The 16,668-nt window shown below is 45.2% G+C and overlaps 1 protein-coding gene across 2 annotated transcripts; it reads left to right on the top strand.

Moving 5' to 3' along the window:
• The first annotated feature begins 773 nt into the window (after positions 1 to 773).
• On the top strand, positions 774 to 16,329 carry LOC100619098 (zinc finger protein OZF-like). 2 transcript variants are annotated; one of them, XM_056796850.1, is made up of 5 exons: positions 774 to 1,366; positions 2,770 to 2,858; positions 11,318 to 11,444; positions 12,231 to 12,326; positions 14,186 to 16,329. In XM_056796850.1, the coding sequence occupies exons 2-5, from the start codon at positions 2,811 to 2,813 to the stop codon at positions 15,595 to 15,597; spliced, it is 1,683 nt and encodes a 560-aa protein (XP_056652828.1). In that variant the 5' UTR covers positions 774 to 1,366; positions 2,770 to 2,810; the 3' UTR covers positions 15,598 to 16,329. The 2 variants fall into 2 exon arrangements, with proteins under 2 accessions (XP_056652828.1, XP_056652829.1); XM_056796851.1 differs by lacking the exon at positions 2,770 to 2,858.
• The last annotated feature ends 339 nt before the right edge of the window (positions 16,330 to 16,668 follow it).

Here is a 16,668-nt window from a genome sequence, read left to right as displayed (position 1 = left end):
GCCATTTTGTTCCGGGGTACCACGATCCTTCAGAAACCTATGTATCAGTCATGCCCTCCCCCTTTATCCCATCCGTTGTCCCGTCCAGTCTATTTCTATTTTCTTTGACCCTTGGCAACATCCGGATTCTCTTCTTTCTTGGGCCCTGTCCCTAGCGCAGTGCCAGCCCTTATCACCTGACGCATGGATTGTTTCTAGAGCCTGTTGGTAGGCTTCTCCTCACTCCAGCCCATCCTCCCTTCAGCTGCCAGAGTGATCTTAGAACTCATACTGGACTCTATGGCTTCCCTATTGAATAAACACGAGTGCTGGGCGATGGCACACACCCGGGACCCAATCTGACCATCCTGTCCAGCTTCTCGTCCTTCCCTTCTAGCTGCTCCCTCCCCTCCTCGCTGCAATCGAGTGACATTCCGGGCTGTCCCCCCACCCGCAGGTCCTGCCTGCCTCCTGGCCTCCTCACTGCCTTCCAGTCCCAGCTGAAGCTCTCCCTTCTGCTAAAAGCTTCCATGGCCCTGGGAGGGCCGCGCTCTCCTTCTGGCGATCTTCGCCTCCATTTTATCTCGTCTGAATCTCCAGCTGGCTAGTGGTCTCGGCCGTAGATGGGGAGCTCCTCCAGGGCGGGGCTCTCTCTGCCGCTAGGTCTATGGGCCGGTGCCTCAATAAGCCTAATGAAGGCTGGCTGCCCTGGCCTGAAGTGCTTGGTGGCTTCTGATTGGCTGCCTTCACATGGTACCCGGCCCCCACAGAGCCTTTCCTTGGGCAGACACAGAACTGTTTGGGGCTGAAGTCATTCTCCTAAAGAAACTTCGGCTCCACAAGTCCGAAAGGAGCCGGTTCAGTGTCTAGTGCCCCAGCGGAGCTCCGGGCCACAAATCTGGGCTGGCCTGGACGTGGGGTCCGGCGCGGGGCCCGGGGCCCAGGCAGTTCTTGGCTGCCCAGCAATCACAGGGGGACCCCTGTGCTTTGCCAGCCTGGGCTGGCAAGCCAGCTCCAACCAAGATGGAGCTCCTGAGGGTCAGAGGGAGGTACGCTCCATTTCAGGCCCAATCCCGAGGCCTCAGGGGCGGGGCGGCGGGGCCTGGGAGGGCCCAGAGCCCGGAGCCCGGTGAGTGCCAGCCTACGGAGGCCCCCCTTCTTCCTCCTCTTCCCCTTCCCACGCGGCCCCGCCTGGACTCCTCCTCCAGGAAGCCTTCGGGCCTGAGATCGCCGGCTCGCGGCCTTCTGGGAACCCAGGGCTGAACGAGGGAGCTCGGGCGGTCAGAGCCCGGCTCTCGGCCCCTCGGCCCCTCGGCCCGGCCTCAGGCCCCGCCCCGCCTCGGCTGCCCTTTCCTGCTGCTGCCTCCTCCTCCCTTCGGACCTCCCGGTGAGTGAGTGTTCGTGACTCCCCAGATCGGACCCAGGCGTCCGATCTTCAGCCTGGCTTCAGTCCCTGCTCCAACCCAGGCAGCCTGCCTTCGATCCAGCCCCATTCCTGCCCCCGCCCCCCCCCCATTCCTGCCTTCAGCCCAGCCCCCCCCCCCATTCCATACCGCCTCTAGCCTCCTCCTCCTCCAGCCCGCCCTCTGCCCGCCCCTTACCCAGCCCCGCCCCCAGGGTTCCGCCTCCCACCCCCTGCTACTTACCCCTCCCGCCCCCGCCCCCCCCATTCCCTGCTGCCACTCGGGCCACATCCCCCCACTGTGGAATCATCCGGATCTCCTGCTGCCCCCCCTCAAGAGCCTTATCCTCATCTGAAAACCGGGAGGCCTCGCCCCCACCCACCCCGACGTCCCACTTTCAGCCTTCCCCGAGCCTCTTCCAGCATCCAGCATCCAGCATCCATCCATTCTTTCCCAGGCCTCCCAGGGCCAGGGGTTCTTACAGCATCCCAGCCAAAGTCCAGGCCTGTCGGACCCTTCCTTATTGTACAGGAGGTTTTCTTGGCAAACATCCTGGAGTGCTTTGCCATTTCCTTCACCAGTGGATTAAGACGTACATGTTGAGTGACTTGTCCAGGGTCACACAGCTACTTAGTGTCTGGGGCTGGTTTTGAACTCAGGTCTTTCTGACTGCAGACTCTCCCCGCTGAGCCATGGCTGCTCCCCTGCCTCTCAGACCCAGGCTCTATTCAGACATCTCTACAGCCCTCACTCCCCTGCACTCAGGGTTTCTCTCCCAGCATCCCTCCCGTCTCCTAATCTGGGACTTCTTGTCGCAGACCCAGTGAGCTCCCCGAGTCCCCTCAGAGAAGTCTTGTCTCTGCCCCCCCTTTCCCCAGGCCCTTCCCTAGGTCCTCCAGGTGCCCAGCCTTCCCTCTGGGTCAGACACTCCAGCTCTGGGCCGCAGAGAGCCATTTGGAGAAGTCGGCTGGACTGTGGCCTTCCTTCCTCTTGTTTTCTGCCTGGAAAGCCTCATCCTGGCCGGGGCTCTCCAGGCTTCCCCAGAGTCCAGGACCAAAAAGACAAGAACTCTTGGGTCAGATGCTCCTGGCTGGGGAGCTGGGGCCGGGCCTCGGTGTCAGTGTGGAGGGAAGGTCTGCTTCTAGCTTCAGCCATCCCCATGTGGGACTCTGAAGCCCTTCCTGCTTCCTGTGTCCCTGGAGGAAACATGGAGAAGGAAGGGAGCCCTTTGGGGTCCTGGGCCCGAGCCTTACCCCTGCCCTCCTTTGATTCGGGGACAAGCCTCCCTGGGCCTCCATCTCTGTAGGTGTGGGGGGGATGGCCAGCCTCCGACCAGGGAGGGCAAAGCCTGGAGCCCTCCCCAATGGGGAGCCTTTCTCTTCTCCAGCTCAGCCTGTGCAGGAGTCAGGCCTGGCCCAAGAGGTGAGCATGGAACCGGAGGGAACGAGAGCCGGCCCCCGGAGGACTCCGTTCCTGGTAAGTGCCATCTGCCCAGCCTCGACAAATATTAGCCATTCTGAGCATTTTCCTGCCCCTCTCAGCCTCCATTACTTATGGACCCCTTCTTAAAAATCCCTTTCTTTTCTGTCTTGGAACAGCAAAGACTTGCCAAGGGTCACACAGCTAGGAAGAGTCTGAGGCCAGATTTGAACCCCAATCCTCTGCCCTCTATCCACTGTGCCTCCTAGCTGCCTTGATTGTTTCTTTTTTAATAAATAAATCTACGATAGGAGTGAGACCTGTGAGACCCTGGGCAAGTCACTTAACCTCAGCCTCAGTTTCTCCCTCTGTAAAGTGGAGATCATGCTAGCGCTTCTCTCCCTGGATTATTGTGAGGATAGTGGGAAGGGAAGCATTTATATTAAGCACTTACAATTTGCCAGGTCCTAGGCTAAGTACTTTACAGATATTAGCTCATTCAATGCATTGTAAACCATAAGTGCTAAATGGATGTTAACTAGAAATAGTATTAATAGTTCCCTCCCCCCCCCCCCTGTTTTTTTGCTGCAATCAAAATACTTCAGTCCCTCGAGGTCTTTCCTCTCTTCCTCGATTTTTTCCTGTGGACACACTTATGGAGCTCTTAGTAGGGGGTTTCAGAATTACATGAAGTCTCCAGAGACTTTAGCAGTCAACTCTAGAGAGGATGCCTTCTGCTATACATTCTGCCCATCCTTCAAAATATCCCTTAAGGGGAGCCCACCCCTTCCTGAGTCAGCCCATCCCACTTTTGGACAGTTCTTTTGGGTAGGAAGTCTTTCCTGTCATTGAGCCTCAGTGGCCACTATAATTCCTCTCCAAAGCTCCTGGTTCCATTTCTCTGCCAAGGAGAACGAATCCAAATCCTCCTCTCCATCACTCTCTAGTACTTGAAATACTCAAAGACAGCCACCATTTGTGTCCCACAGAAATCTTTTCTTCAGATCAAATTTCCCCACTCCTCGTAGTTCTTCACTGTCCTGGTTGCCGTCCTGGGGATGCTCTAGGCCTTTCCACTGGGTAGAACCCAGAACAAGACTCCAGAAGAGGTCTGATAATGGCAGCAGGATCTCTTGGGTCTTGGATCCTGGGCCCCTCAGAGTGAGACCCAAGATGGCATTAGCTTTTGTTGTGATTGTGGATTTATAAATTTAGCTTGTGTTTCACTCAGACCCCCAGATCTCCATCAGTTGAACTACTGTCTAACCATGTCTCTCCTATTTTGTACTTGTGAAATGGGTAGTTTTTGAACTGTGATAATTAAAATGTTTTGGGAGCAAGGGAAATATATAACAATTATGACTGCTGAAATATGTTTTCTACTGTGTCTTGGGTTTATATAAATATAAGATGGTCTCCAGGGAATATATTCCCAATTTATGAATATGCCCAAGCCAACTGGGTTTTATAGAGAAATTTAATTTATAATACACTGATTAATCAATAGAAAAAGAGAGAAAGTAAGAAAGGAATAAGAATGAATAAATCAGTCAGTTGGTTTTATCACTCACCCAAGATCTCTCTAAGTAAGGCTTCTCATGCCAACCTCAGTCTCCACCTTCAAGAGAGCCTCCTTTCAAGAAATGTTTCCAGAGCCTTCTCCTCCTGACTCCTCCTGAGTTCTCCTTCCACAGCCTCCTTCAAGACCTCTCCAGGAGCTCTCCCTCCAGGACCTCTCTCCTCTCAGCCTCCTTCAGAGCAAAACCTCCTCTTCTCACAGCAAAAAAACTCTCTCCCCCTCTGTCCTCAGACCCCCCGCTATCTTTAAGGAAACCATCTAAGTTCCCTCCCCTCAGTTCTCACATCTACCAATCACTGTCGATGTCTCCCCTGTGCCAATGGTGGCTCTAGTTTAACCCAAGACCGCCCAGAGGTCTGTGGCTTTGCACATGTCTGTTGAAGGTCATATTCTCAAATAATTAAATCTTGATCTTTGCTGTAGCCCTTCCTAAATCCTGTTACTCTAAGTAGGGTGGAGATTGTATTTTCCAAGACCTGGTTCTGTCATTCCAAGTATCTCTATTGTATCAATTCTAAAATCAATCATGACTCAAAGAACTTCCTGTTCTATGCTTAAGCATAGGTCAAAACCCTTTCCATTGTTTAGCAAAAGGTTTCTGTCCTAAAGTAGTCTTAAGTAGGGAGGAGAAAGATCCTCCCATGCCAAGGGGTTTCACATTCCAATAGAGTTCTTACTATCAGTAGGAAATTTTTTCAAGTATGAAATTTCCCAATGGGGAAATTTCCAACATTCATAAGTCTAAGAAATTTTAAGGTTTACAGAACTCAAGCATTCAATTCTACTTTCATCCCTCTTAAATTTGAATGTGATTAGTCAACAAGCATCCAGTCAGCACTTTCTGTATGCCAAGCACTGGGCTACAAATAAAAGAGAAAAACTATACCAATAACTTGGGGCCGAGGTCCATCCAAATAGGAGGCCCTTGAGCTGCCCCCCAGGGAAGCAGGAATTCCAAGAGGAAAAGATAAAGAGGGGGAGAATTTCAGGGAGAGGATGTCAGATGTGCAAAGGACAGTGAAAGAGGGGAAAGAATGCCATTGGTGAGGACACTGATGAGACTAGAAAACATGAGGGGGAGCAACATGTAAAGAGCATATAAAGACAGGCTGACACAGGAGAGGAGGGGAAGGATGGACCAGAATCTGGGACAAATTAAGCTGAGCTTGCTTCTAGGGGGGCTCCACCTTAGAGTCACAGGAATTCCAGGAGGAGCCATTGGGCAGTAAAATGACCAAATTCTGCTTTCCTCAAGTCTCCAATGGCTTCCTCTCAGCTGGCTCCCTGGGTTCTTCCTTGTTCTGAAAATGGCCAGAGAGTTTTCTAGTTAGACTCACTTTGGACAATTCTCCATCCTGTTCAAGAGAAGCAACTGAAGACACCAGACCTTGCCAGGTTGTTTTCAAGTTGACAAATAGCTGTAAGAATGTTCTGGGGTTCTTCTAACCCCAATTTGACAGGACAATTCCCTGCTCTTCTTTTCAACCTCCAGTTTCTGTCCTCACTTTCATCTTCTCTGCATTTCATTTTTGTAGTTAAATTGGTGGATGAGTCCTCTGTCAATCCATACTGCTCTCTTCAGTCAACTGCGTTTTCTCTTGACTGAAATGACTTCTCTTTGTGTCTTCAGAATTTCACACTTGGATATCATTTATGGCTCCTGGGCTCACTTCCTCTAAAGTATTTAAGGCTTATGGAATCCTACCTATCCTTCCTCTGAACACTTTACAGTCTGATTTCTCCAAATGTAGATAGAGTTCGTGCCACTCAGGCCTGGATTTTCCCTCTTGAATAAAAAAATCTAGTATGGAGTGGCCCCTTCCCCCAAGGACTCTGCTCCACCATCAAGTTCTTCCCTGTTAGTGGAAATCAGATTCAGAGTAGAATGTTCCTTTGTTGGTCCTCCATTGTTCTAAGGGTGACATTTTCTTTAAAACAAGACAAATACTTCTGTTGGTAGTGAGAGAGAGCATGAGCCAATGTCTAGAAAATAGAATTTCCTCCTCACTTCTACCTGTTCTATCTCAGGGCCAGGCTTGAGTGGTATGTTCCTTGCAAGACAAGCACTGGATTCCTTCTTGGAAGGAAGCTTTGACTCCTTGTCATGCGTCAGCTTTCCATAGGGTGCTATGCTATAATAGGGATCTGAACAGATTCCTTTGTCTTTATCATGTGATGACATAAGTCAAGCCACCATGCCCTTATTATTTGGACAAACCAAAATAGGAATCAGAAGAAGGGGTTGTAGGAAGATGAGAAGAGGAAGTGAAGAGAAGGAAAGAGAAGGGAAGGGAAAGGAAGAGAAGAGGAGAAGAGAGAAGAGAAGAGAAGAGAAGAGAAGAGAAGAGAAGAGAAGAGAAGAGAAGAGAAGGGAAGAAGAGAGAAGAGAAGGAAAGAAAATGGAAGGGAGGAAGAGAGAAGAGAAGAGAAGAGAAGAGAAGGAAAGAAGGGAGAAGAGAAGGAAAGAGAATGGAAGGGAAAAAGAGAGAAGGGAAGGGAAGGGAAGAGAAGGGAAAGGAAGGGGAGAGGAGAGAAGAAGAGAAGAGAAGAGAAGGGGAAACAAGAATATTTAGAAAGTATGGTGGGAAATAGACTTAGACCTGAAGGATTTAAGTCTTCGGTGAGATTCCTAAAGGAAAAGATTGGGGTAAAAACCCAACACTGAATAAATACTATTTAGTGATGGATAGTAAGCAGAATACCCCTGATTAAAAATAAAATTGGGAGATTTGAAGAAAGGACTAGATAATTTATTGCTCTATGACTCTACCTAGAATCCCTGTGACTCAGGGGGATAGCCCAATAAGTTCTCAGGAACCCCTCACAATAATAGAACTAGAATCATCAGAATGTTTCAGAAGAGAGATGGTAGAATAAAATGAAATTATGAAAGAAACCGGGGCATGAAATATAGGGGAAATGCTAGCTTTGAAAAATTAAATTTAAAATGATGGAGAGTAAATCATTTTTTAATAACTGAGCAAGAATTGTTCCAGAGCTAGTAGAGTATGAAAAAGTAAATGGTTGATTGGGTTTGAAAACTGTATATGTGGAATTAATCGACAAGAATTTATTAAGGTCCTACTGTGTGCCAAGAGTGGTGTTAGGTGCTGGGGGTAAATGCACAAGCCTGAAATGATCCCTACCTGGTATGAGATTATGTATATAGTCTCTGGTTGATGAATACATATGTATACAAAGTATACACCCATACCCATATCCACATAAATAAAAACAAAGTAGTTAAATACTAGCTGGCTGAGGAGGGAAGGCAGTAGTGGTTGGAGGTGGTGGAGATCAGGAGGCTTTGGGCAGAAGATGGCATCTCATCTGCTTTTAAGGGAAGACAGGAACTTTAGGATTTGGCTATTAGGAGGCACATGGCAGGCACAGGAGATGATGGAGTATTTTCAGTGAGGAAGAGAGATCAGGAAGGCTGTATTACAGAACAAAGAATAGAAGTAATGTCCAATGAGCCAGGAGAGGTAGGTTGGGGCCAGATTGTGAAGGGCTTTAACAGCTAAGTCAAGGAATTTTTTTCTAGAAGCAACAGGAAGCCACTAAGTTGGTTGTCTAGTCTAAGCCCCCCAATCAGCTCATTCACAGTCACACAGTTCAGACACACAATCAGCTTGATGAAAATCATTTCGGTAGCTGTGTGTCAGGGCAACTAGGTGGCACAGTAGATAGAGTCCCCGGTCTGGATGTTAGGAAGACCTGAATTTAAATCCAGCCTCAGATACTTACTATCTACATGACCCTGGCCAAGTCACTTAACCTTGTTTGCCTCAGTTTTCTCATCTCTTGAATGAGTTGGAGATGGAAATGGTGAACTCTTCCAATATCGCTGCCAAGAAAACTCTAAATGGGATTACGAAGAATCAGACACAACTGAACAACCCAAAGCTGTGTCTAGCCAGAAGGAACTCGAGGACTGAGAAACTGAGGATTGGGTGACCAATTAAGAGGCTTTTGCTGTCATCTAGGTGAGAGGCGATTGGGACCTGAACTAAGGTTATAGAGTTAGTTAACCTGGAGCGAGAGATGTTCTGAAGGTAGATCTATCAAGGTTTGGAATATATTGATTGGATCTAGGGGTGCAAGAGATTTAAAGAGTCTAGAACAATGCCGAGATTATGAAAGTATGGCAGTGGCCCCAACAGGAACAGCAATATTTGATTCTCTGGCCTCGTATGACTGACTTCTCAATTTTATTAAACTAAAATGCTGCTGGTTCAGTATATAGTTTGAGGCAAGCAGTTCATTCCCTCTTCATTTCTACCTTTCCCTGACCCCTCCACCCCAACTATTTCTATTGATATTCTAAGTCCTTTTTTCCTCCAAATGAATTTTGTTGTTATTTTTATCTAGTAAAGCAAATTGTAGGTAGTTTGGTATAATGTTAAATCTAGAAATTAACTTGAGTAATATAGTCATTTTTAGGGGACAGCTAGTGAATAGAGAGCCAGGCTCAGATATGGGAGGTTCTGGATTCAAATCTGGCCTCAGAGACTTCCTAACTGTGTGACCCTGGGCAAGTCATTTAACTCCCATTGCCTAGCCCTCACCACTCTTCAGCCTTAGAATGAATCCATTGTATTGCTTCTAAGATGGAAAATAATGGATTTTTAAAAGTTCTTTTTATTGTATTGGTGTGCCCCAGCCTGTAGTACTAAATATTCCTCCAGCAAGTTAAATTGTTCTTCAAATTTCTAACATCTTGTCTTTGGAAACCGCTTGGTAATTTGTAACAAAGTTGGCAGCATATTATTATTCCATGCTAGATTACAAATGGACATGAGCTGAATATTAAAAATCAGACCATAAAAATGGAGAAGAGCCTCACATCACACACTTTTCACAACTGCAGACAGGAGATGAATTAGTAACCAGCAACGTGAGGGAGGCAGTTACAAAAGATGAAATGAATAACTAGCTGCATTCATGTGAAGTGGACACTAAATGTCTCAGATGAGAAGAGGGGAAGCTGAAGTCTTTATATGAAGTTTCTCAGGTGAAGGTTTGGATCCCAAGAGATATAGACAATTCACAGCAATGACAAAGAACAAAAGCCATTCCTCAATTTATATCTCATCAAAGTTTATGAACAAACATTTCTCGAAAGACGAATTAGCAGCTATTAACAATCATGTGAAAAGATGCTCCAGATCACCAATAGGAGGAGAACTACAGTGGCCCAAAATGGGACTAGTCAGTGCTGGAGGGGTTGTGGAAAGACAAGTACACTAATTTTTGGTAGTTGTGACTGACTGTAGCCATTCTGTAAAGCATAGTTTTGTTGTTTCATTGTTTCATGTCTGACTCTTTGGGATTCCCATTTGGGGTTTTCTTGGCAAAGATACTATAATAATTTGCCATTTCCCTCTCATTTTACATAGGGGGAAATTGAGGCAGAGAGAGTTAAGTGAATTGCCTAGAGTCACACAGCTAATAAGTATTTGGGGCTTTCTTGGCAGAGATATTGGAATGGTTTGCCATTTCCTTCTCCAGCTCACTTTTTTTTTTTAACAGATTAGGAAAATGAGGCAAATAAGGCTTACATGACTTGCCCAAGGTCACATAGCTAGTAAGTGTCAGAGGTCAGATTTGAACTCAGATGAATCTTCTTGACTCCTGGCCTGTTGCTCTATCCACTACATCACCTAGCTCCCTACAAAGCATTGTGAAATTATGCAGATAAAGAGGCTAAGATGCCCAACCCTTTGATCCAGAGATTCCCCTGCTAGGCATATATCCCAAGACGCTCAGTTTCAAAAAGTAAGGCCATATACATACCCAGTGTTTTAGCTGGAAATTTAGTGGTAGTAAATAACCGAAACAAAGCAGATGCCTATTGACTAAGGAATCACTAAGGAAGTTGTGGTGTATGAATGTAATAGAATATCACCGTGCTGTGAGAAATGGTGAATGTGATGACTATAGAGAAGCATGGGAGGATTCGTATGAACTGATGCAAAGAGAAGTAAGTAAATCCAAAGAAACATTGTACATCATAACTACAACATGTAAATGGAAAGAACAACTGCTCCCAAGCAAGCAAATGATTTCTCTTAAAAAAGAAAATCTTTGTTATAAAGGGTGGCTCTTTGGAAGGTAGGATGGCAGGGACACAGGGAGAAATCAAGACAATATTAGACAAATGGTACCATTAACGTTTATTTTTTAAAAAGAATTCTCGGGGGCAGCTGGGTAGCTCAGTGTGTTGAGAGCTAGGCCTAGAGACGGGAGGTCCTAGGTTCAAATGTGACCTCAGCCACTACCCAGTTGTGTGACCCTGGGCAAGTCACTTGACCCCCATTGCCTAGCCCTTACCACTCTTCTGCCTTGGAGCCAATACACAGTATTGACTCCAAGACGGAAGGTAAGGGTTTAAAAAAAAAAAAGAATTCTCTTCATACTCCTCCTGTAGATAGGAGTCAAATCTCTCTCTTAAGAAGTACATTGCATTACACTTTTAAATCTGACCTCTTTTCGTTAACCACAAGAAATCTACTTTGCAGAATACACTTTTCTTTCCAGTTTCTCACCAGCTATTTATAGACTTTGTTTACAAACTTTCTTTATAACACATCACTTAGTACAGTTTTGATGAGGATGGAGTTTCGTATCACCTTGTCTCCCCCTGACTTCACTGCAGATCATCATAGAATTAAAAAAAAATCACAGGTAAAAGGCACACCTCTTTATGTCCACAGGGACGAGCACTTCACAGTAAGACATTTCTCAACTGCTTTCCAAAAAAACATTCCATTTGATTCCTGTTATGATGGCTTCAAATGCTGATTTATGACCTTTGGGCAAATCAGCTAGCTGCCTTCTTTGAACCTTAGTTTCCCCTTCTGTGAATTGAGGGGGTTGAACTAGAAGATCTCTAAAGTCTTGTCAGGTCTAATTCCTATGGCCTTTGTTATTTTAGAGATCGGTGACATTCAAGGATGTGGCTGTGGACTTCAGCCAGGAGGAGTGGTGCCTACTTGATCCTTCTCAGAAGGAACTATACAAAGATGTCATGCTGGAGATCTCTCAGAGCCTTCTCTCCTTGGGTAAGAATAGCTTACTCTCTGACCCCACTTGTGCCTCAACCATTTGGAATCTGGCGTTATAAGGAATATCTTTGCTCCCTGCCTTGCTACCTGTTGCTCAGTGTATCAAGCATTTATCCTTCATTAGAAAGCAGAGACTCCTCAGTCCTTTCTATTTAGGAATCGTCGTCCCCAATGCTCTCTGCTCTCGAATAAAAGTCTTTGCTTTGCCTAATAGGAAGCTGGGAGTTTGGTTTGTTGCTTGCTTTTCAGGCAGCCTCTTCATGTTTCTAGAGAGTTTCAGCTCAAAGATGAAATCAGAATCAAAGAATCTCAGATTTGGAAGGGACCCAAGAGATTATCTAGTTTCAAATTTCCTCCATTTCCTCTGCTTCCTCCCTATGAAGAGAACTCCCTAGTTCCTGAGGCAGCCCCTTCTCTTTTAGAAGCCTAATCATTGGGACACTCTTCTGGGTATGGAGCTTACATTTGTAAGCCTCTGCCCCAAGTCTACCTTCGAAGGTCTAGCAGAGAAAGCCTGTCCTTATTCTTTCAAGATATTTCCCTTGAATTCCATTGTGGGTCTTAGAAGTCATGGGAATTTCTTGTGCTTTTAGAAGAGGACTGGGCAAAGAACCAATTTTCTGATTCCAGATGGTTTTAATGAACTTTTCCCCCTCTTCTCCTGTAACTCCCAGAAGCATGCCCAAGGAGTTCTTGGCACCACCCTCCAGCCTTTCCCCAAACACCCCCTTTCCCTGAAGAACATCACATTCTGAGATTCTCCTCCTTATTTACCATGAGCAGGGCTTCCAGTTCCCAAAGCCAATGTGATCTCCCAGGTGGACCAAGCAGAAACACCATGGATGCTGAAGCAAGTAGATTCAAGGAGCTCTAGTCCAGGTGAGTGAATAAAACCAAGAAGATTTGGGACTTTTGTCTTAGCAGTATTTCATTTGGGAATGTTGAGGATACAGGGAAATGAAGAGCAGGGCACATTCCTTAGATCCCTGAAGGTCATTTGAGAAGGTGGATGTGTTTTTTACTTGGCCCTTTTCAGAGACCCTTTTCATTAACATGAATCATTTTTCTTCATTTCTTTCGTGGGTTCTTGGAAAAAAGATTGGTCATCTGTCTGATGCAAAGATTTTCCTTTCCTCCTACCTGGGGTTTTTCTTTGTCTCTAAAGTCCTTCTTATGAGTCACTTCCCCTCAATGGCCACTGAGTCAACAACGTTTCGTTTCCTAATAGATTAAAGCAATTTCCTAAGCCCTGAGAGGGGTACAAAATAGAAGAATTGTTCCCTGGCCTCCAGGATTTTTGAATCCCCTTCTCAGGATGAGCTACAGCTGTGGAATAAAGTATGTCTCCTTCTATGAATGGGTCACATCAATAGCAGTCTTAGAAAGTGCTTTTGATGCAGATAAAAGGCCAATGAACCAACTTTGATAAGATGGTATTACTTTTAATACATAGGTTCAACGAATCACTTCCATAGCTAGAGGCTGGAGAGATGTGGCTAGACCATAGTTCATGCAAGAAAGCTAGAGGAGTCAAGAGTGAGACAGGGCAGTCCAGAAAACTGTTGAGAATTTGGGCTACAGGGATGGAAACAGTGTCCCTAACAAGGGACCTGATAAACCCATTGTACGAAGACCTATTATAATCTCACTAGAATATCTGGCTCCTGGCAATGCATTTCATGGGCATGTTGACATGTCTGGAGAAGAAAAATACCAGATTGGCAGGTTTGAGTGGACGTTTCTCACTCCAGGGGAGTGTAAATGTAAATGGTAAAGTATTGAATGAATAAATTAAAAGAGCATTTACTCTGCAACAACTCCATAAAACACATCCTGCTAAGGCTGGAATCACAAGTTCAAAAGCAAGATAGCCCATACTCTCACGGAGTTCATTTTCTAATGGGGAGACAAAATATAGAGCGGCTAGTCAAACAGAAAGGTCTCATGACCCATAAGGGCATTTACACTAATAAAAATCTTATCCAATTCTGATGTGAAATTGTAGGACAATGCCAAGGATTTTGATGATGAGATCTTTCTTTTGTGGGTCTTTAGTGGAGCAAGCAGCTGAGGAACTAGGGATGAAACCTCTGCAAAAGCAACTTGTAATTTGTATCTCTCTAGGGGTTGCTTCCCAAGCTGATGGATGCGTTGATCACTGGCAATTACTTGATAGGAATTATCTCAAGTAAATTTAATAAAAGTAGACTGAGGCACATACTCTGAGCAAGATCACTTTGTTAAGTTATGGGCAGAACTGTTAACAAAGTCAGTCACACTGGCCATCTCAGTAAAGCTAGTGACCCAAATGAGAAGGGGAGGAACCTCTTTATTGATGCCCAAGAAGGAAGGGTACTTGATTGGTTATCCTAAGAGAAAAGTGGGCTGGCATTCAAGGAAGGCTTATCATGCTACTCTCTGACAAATAGGAACTGTTCATTGTTTTAGGGGACCCTTCTGTTTCTTGCTAGGGGCCCAAAACTACCAGACTAGTGCCCAGCACTGTACTGGGGATCCAAGTAGACAAAGCTGTGGGATCCATGTTTCCAGGTGGTCAAAAGACAGAGTGAAAGAGGAGAGGTTACTCCATAGTAGGCCTATATCTGACCAATCTAGATGGGCTTTGGGCATTGAGAGGAGGCCAGGAGGGAAGAGAGTAAGGATGAAAGAGTTGACCAAAGTAACCCTAATTGCAAAACTAGTCAAGTGATATATTTTTCTCTTTTTGTTTCCTTCAGATGGGGAGAGCAAGCCTAAAACCAGAGAGACGACTCAAAAGCTAAGCATTTCCTGTGATTTAAAATCGAGACAAATCTTGGATTCTGATATCAGGTTAGGGAAGAAGCAAGACAGCTGGGAGAGTCATTCCAAACATCTAAAGATGTTCTTCAGGAAAAGTCCCGGTGAAAGGAGAAGTGATGAATTTAATGAATTTGAGAGAAATTCTAATCAAGACTCAAAGATCCATCATGACCAAGCTGAACGGAGAAGGAGCTCCCAACGATATTCAGACCTGTTTGAATGTAAGGAAATCACCTCAGGGGATGGATATTCCAAATATAGCGAACACAGTGACTGCCTTCCTGAGGAGATGGATCTCTTGGAGCATCATGGAGTGAAGGGCTTTCAAGATGGTGACTGTGAGACATCCTTTGGCCTGAGCCCAGATCTCATTAGTCATCAGAAGAGTAATGCTGGAGAAATGTCTTATAAATATCGTGAACATGGTACGACTTTCACCCAAAACTCACCTCTTGGTCTACACCAGAAAGCTCCTCCAGGAAAGAAATCCTATGAATGTAATCAATGCGGGAAGGCCTTTTTCCGGAATACGGATCTTAGTCAACATCAGAAAATCCACAGTGCAGAAAAGGCTTATAAATGTAGCGAATGTGGGAAGGCTTTTAGCCAGAGTAGAGATCTTCATCGACATCAGAGAATTCACACTGGGGAAAAGCCCTATAAATGTAATGAATGCGGGAAAGCCTTTAGCTACAGCTCATCCCTTATTGCCCATCAGAGAATTCATTCTGGAGAGAAACCTTATGAATGCAGCCAGTGTGGAAAGGCTTTCCGAAATCACTCCAACCTTGCCGTCCATCAGAGGATCCACACTGGAGAGAAACCCTATAAATGCAATGAGTGTGGGAAGGCGTTTAGCCAAAGCAGAGACCTCCTGAGACATCAGAACATTCACACGGGAGAGAAACCCTATAAATGTAATGAGTGTGAGAAGGCTTTCAGCCAGAGCAGAGACCTTCTCAGGCACCAGAATATTCACACTAGAGGGAAGCCGTATAAGTGTAATGAATGCGACAAGTCCTTCAGCCAGAGCACATCCCTTCTCACCCACCAGAGTATCCACGCTGGAGAGCGGCCCTATAAGTGTAACGAGTGTGGCAAAGCCTTCAGCCGAAGCTCAAATCTTCGAGTACACCAGAGGATTCACACTGGAGAGAAGCCTTACAAATGCGATGAATGTGGGAAGGCTTTTATCCTGAAATCATCGCTCATTTTACACCAGAAGGTTCACACTGGAGAGAAAACCTCCAAATGCAATCAACGTGGAAAGGCTTTCAGACAGAATTTTCATTTTGCTGCCCATCAGAGAATTCATCCTGGAGAGAAGCCCTATAAATGCAATGGATGAAGGAGGGTCTTTGCCTGCAGTTCGTACCTTACCGGATGGGACACGAGGACCGAATCGAACTGATGTGAGAAAGAAGGTCTTTAGATGGAGCCCAGACCTTGTAAGAGGCTGGGAAATTCATGCTGTTGGGAAAGCCATAGAAATGCAATGATGTTTTCTGTGAATGCCTTATTTCTGTCATTTCTTATTGCCCAATAATATTCCACATTCATAGACGATTCTTTCTTCTCTCATTTCTCCGATGATTAGCATATTTTTTATGGGCAGTTCTTTACTACCATGAAAAGTGCTGCTGTGGATATCCCACTGGATAGTGGACCTTTCCATCTGGCACTGACTTTGGGGAATAGAAGCCTGGTAGTAAAGTTGGTTGGCCAAAAGGTGCAGAGAATTGTGACTTTTCTTGTATAATCGCTTTGTACAGTAAATAAAATTTGTTTCAAGTTTTGTTAGCTTTGAAATTTAGAAACACTAGCAAGTAGAACCCTTGCCACACGCAAACACGTTTCTGCACAAAACTGGTGAAACTCGATTACGTTTATCTTTTAAAAAATTTAGTTTATAATCCTTCAGTATGTTCTCTCCAAAGATCATTCATTTATTTTTGTTTCCCTCTGAACTTGTCATCTGTCCAATGTACTTCCTCCACATCCTTGTCACTTGTTACTCTTTGAAAACTTTGAATCGGTATCATTAAACCTTTTCCCTCAGTCATCCTGCCACAAGCAAAAATTCTCTGAGCCTGTTCCCTTCTGAGTTTTATTTGAATGATAAATTTTTTTGCTCCCCACAGATATCCATTTTTCAGGTTATTGTCATATAAGATGTGTCTAAGCCTAATTTATGTCACATTTTGTTAAGATTAAAATCACCAAACTGTAGCAGGTAAAATTTTGTTTCTCTGCTAAAAGTATTATATTTTTAGAGGTTTATTATAGATTAAGAATTTAAGAAAATACAAGTAAGAAAGCACATGCCTAGGAGGGCCGAAAGGCTCATTCAATTCCACTTACATCATGAGAGATGCGTCTGCTTGAAAGTGGAAGTAGGAAGAGAGCTCAGTAGGCTTTT

The sequence above is a fragment of the Monodelphis domestica genome, chromosome 4 (genome assembly GCF_027887165.1).
Source record: "Monodelphis domestica isolate mMonDom1 chromosome 4, mMonDom1.pri, whole genome shotgun sequence".
In the NCBI taxonomy this organism is placed as follows: Eukaryota; Metazoa; Chordata; class Mammalia; order Didelphimorphia; family Didelphidae; genus Monodelphis; species Monodelphis domestica.
The sequence above is the reverse complement of the archived record's forward strand: the minus strand, read 5'-3'. Positions and strand labels throughout refer to the sequence as shown.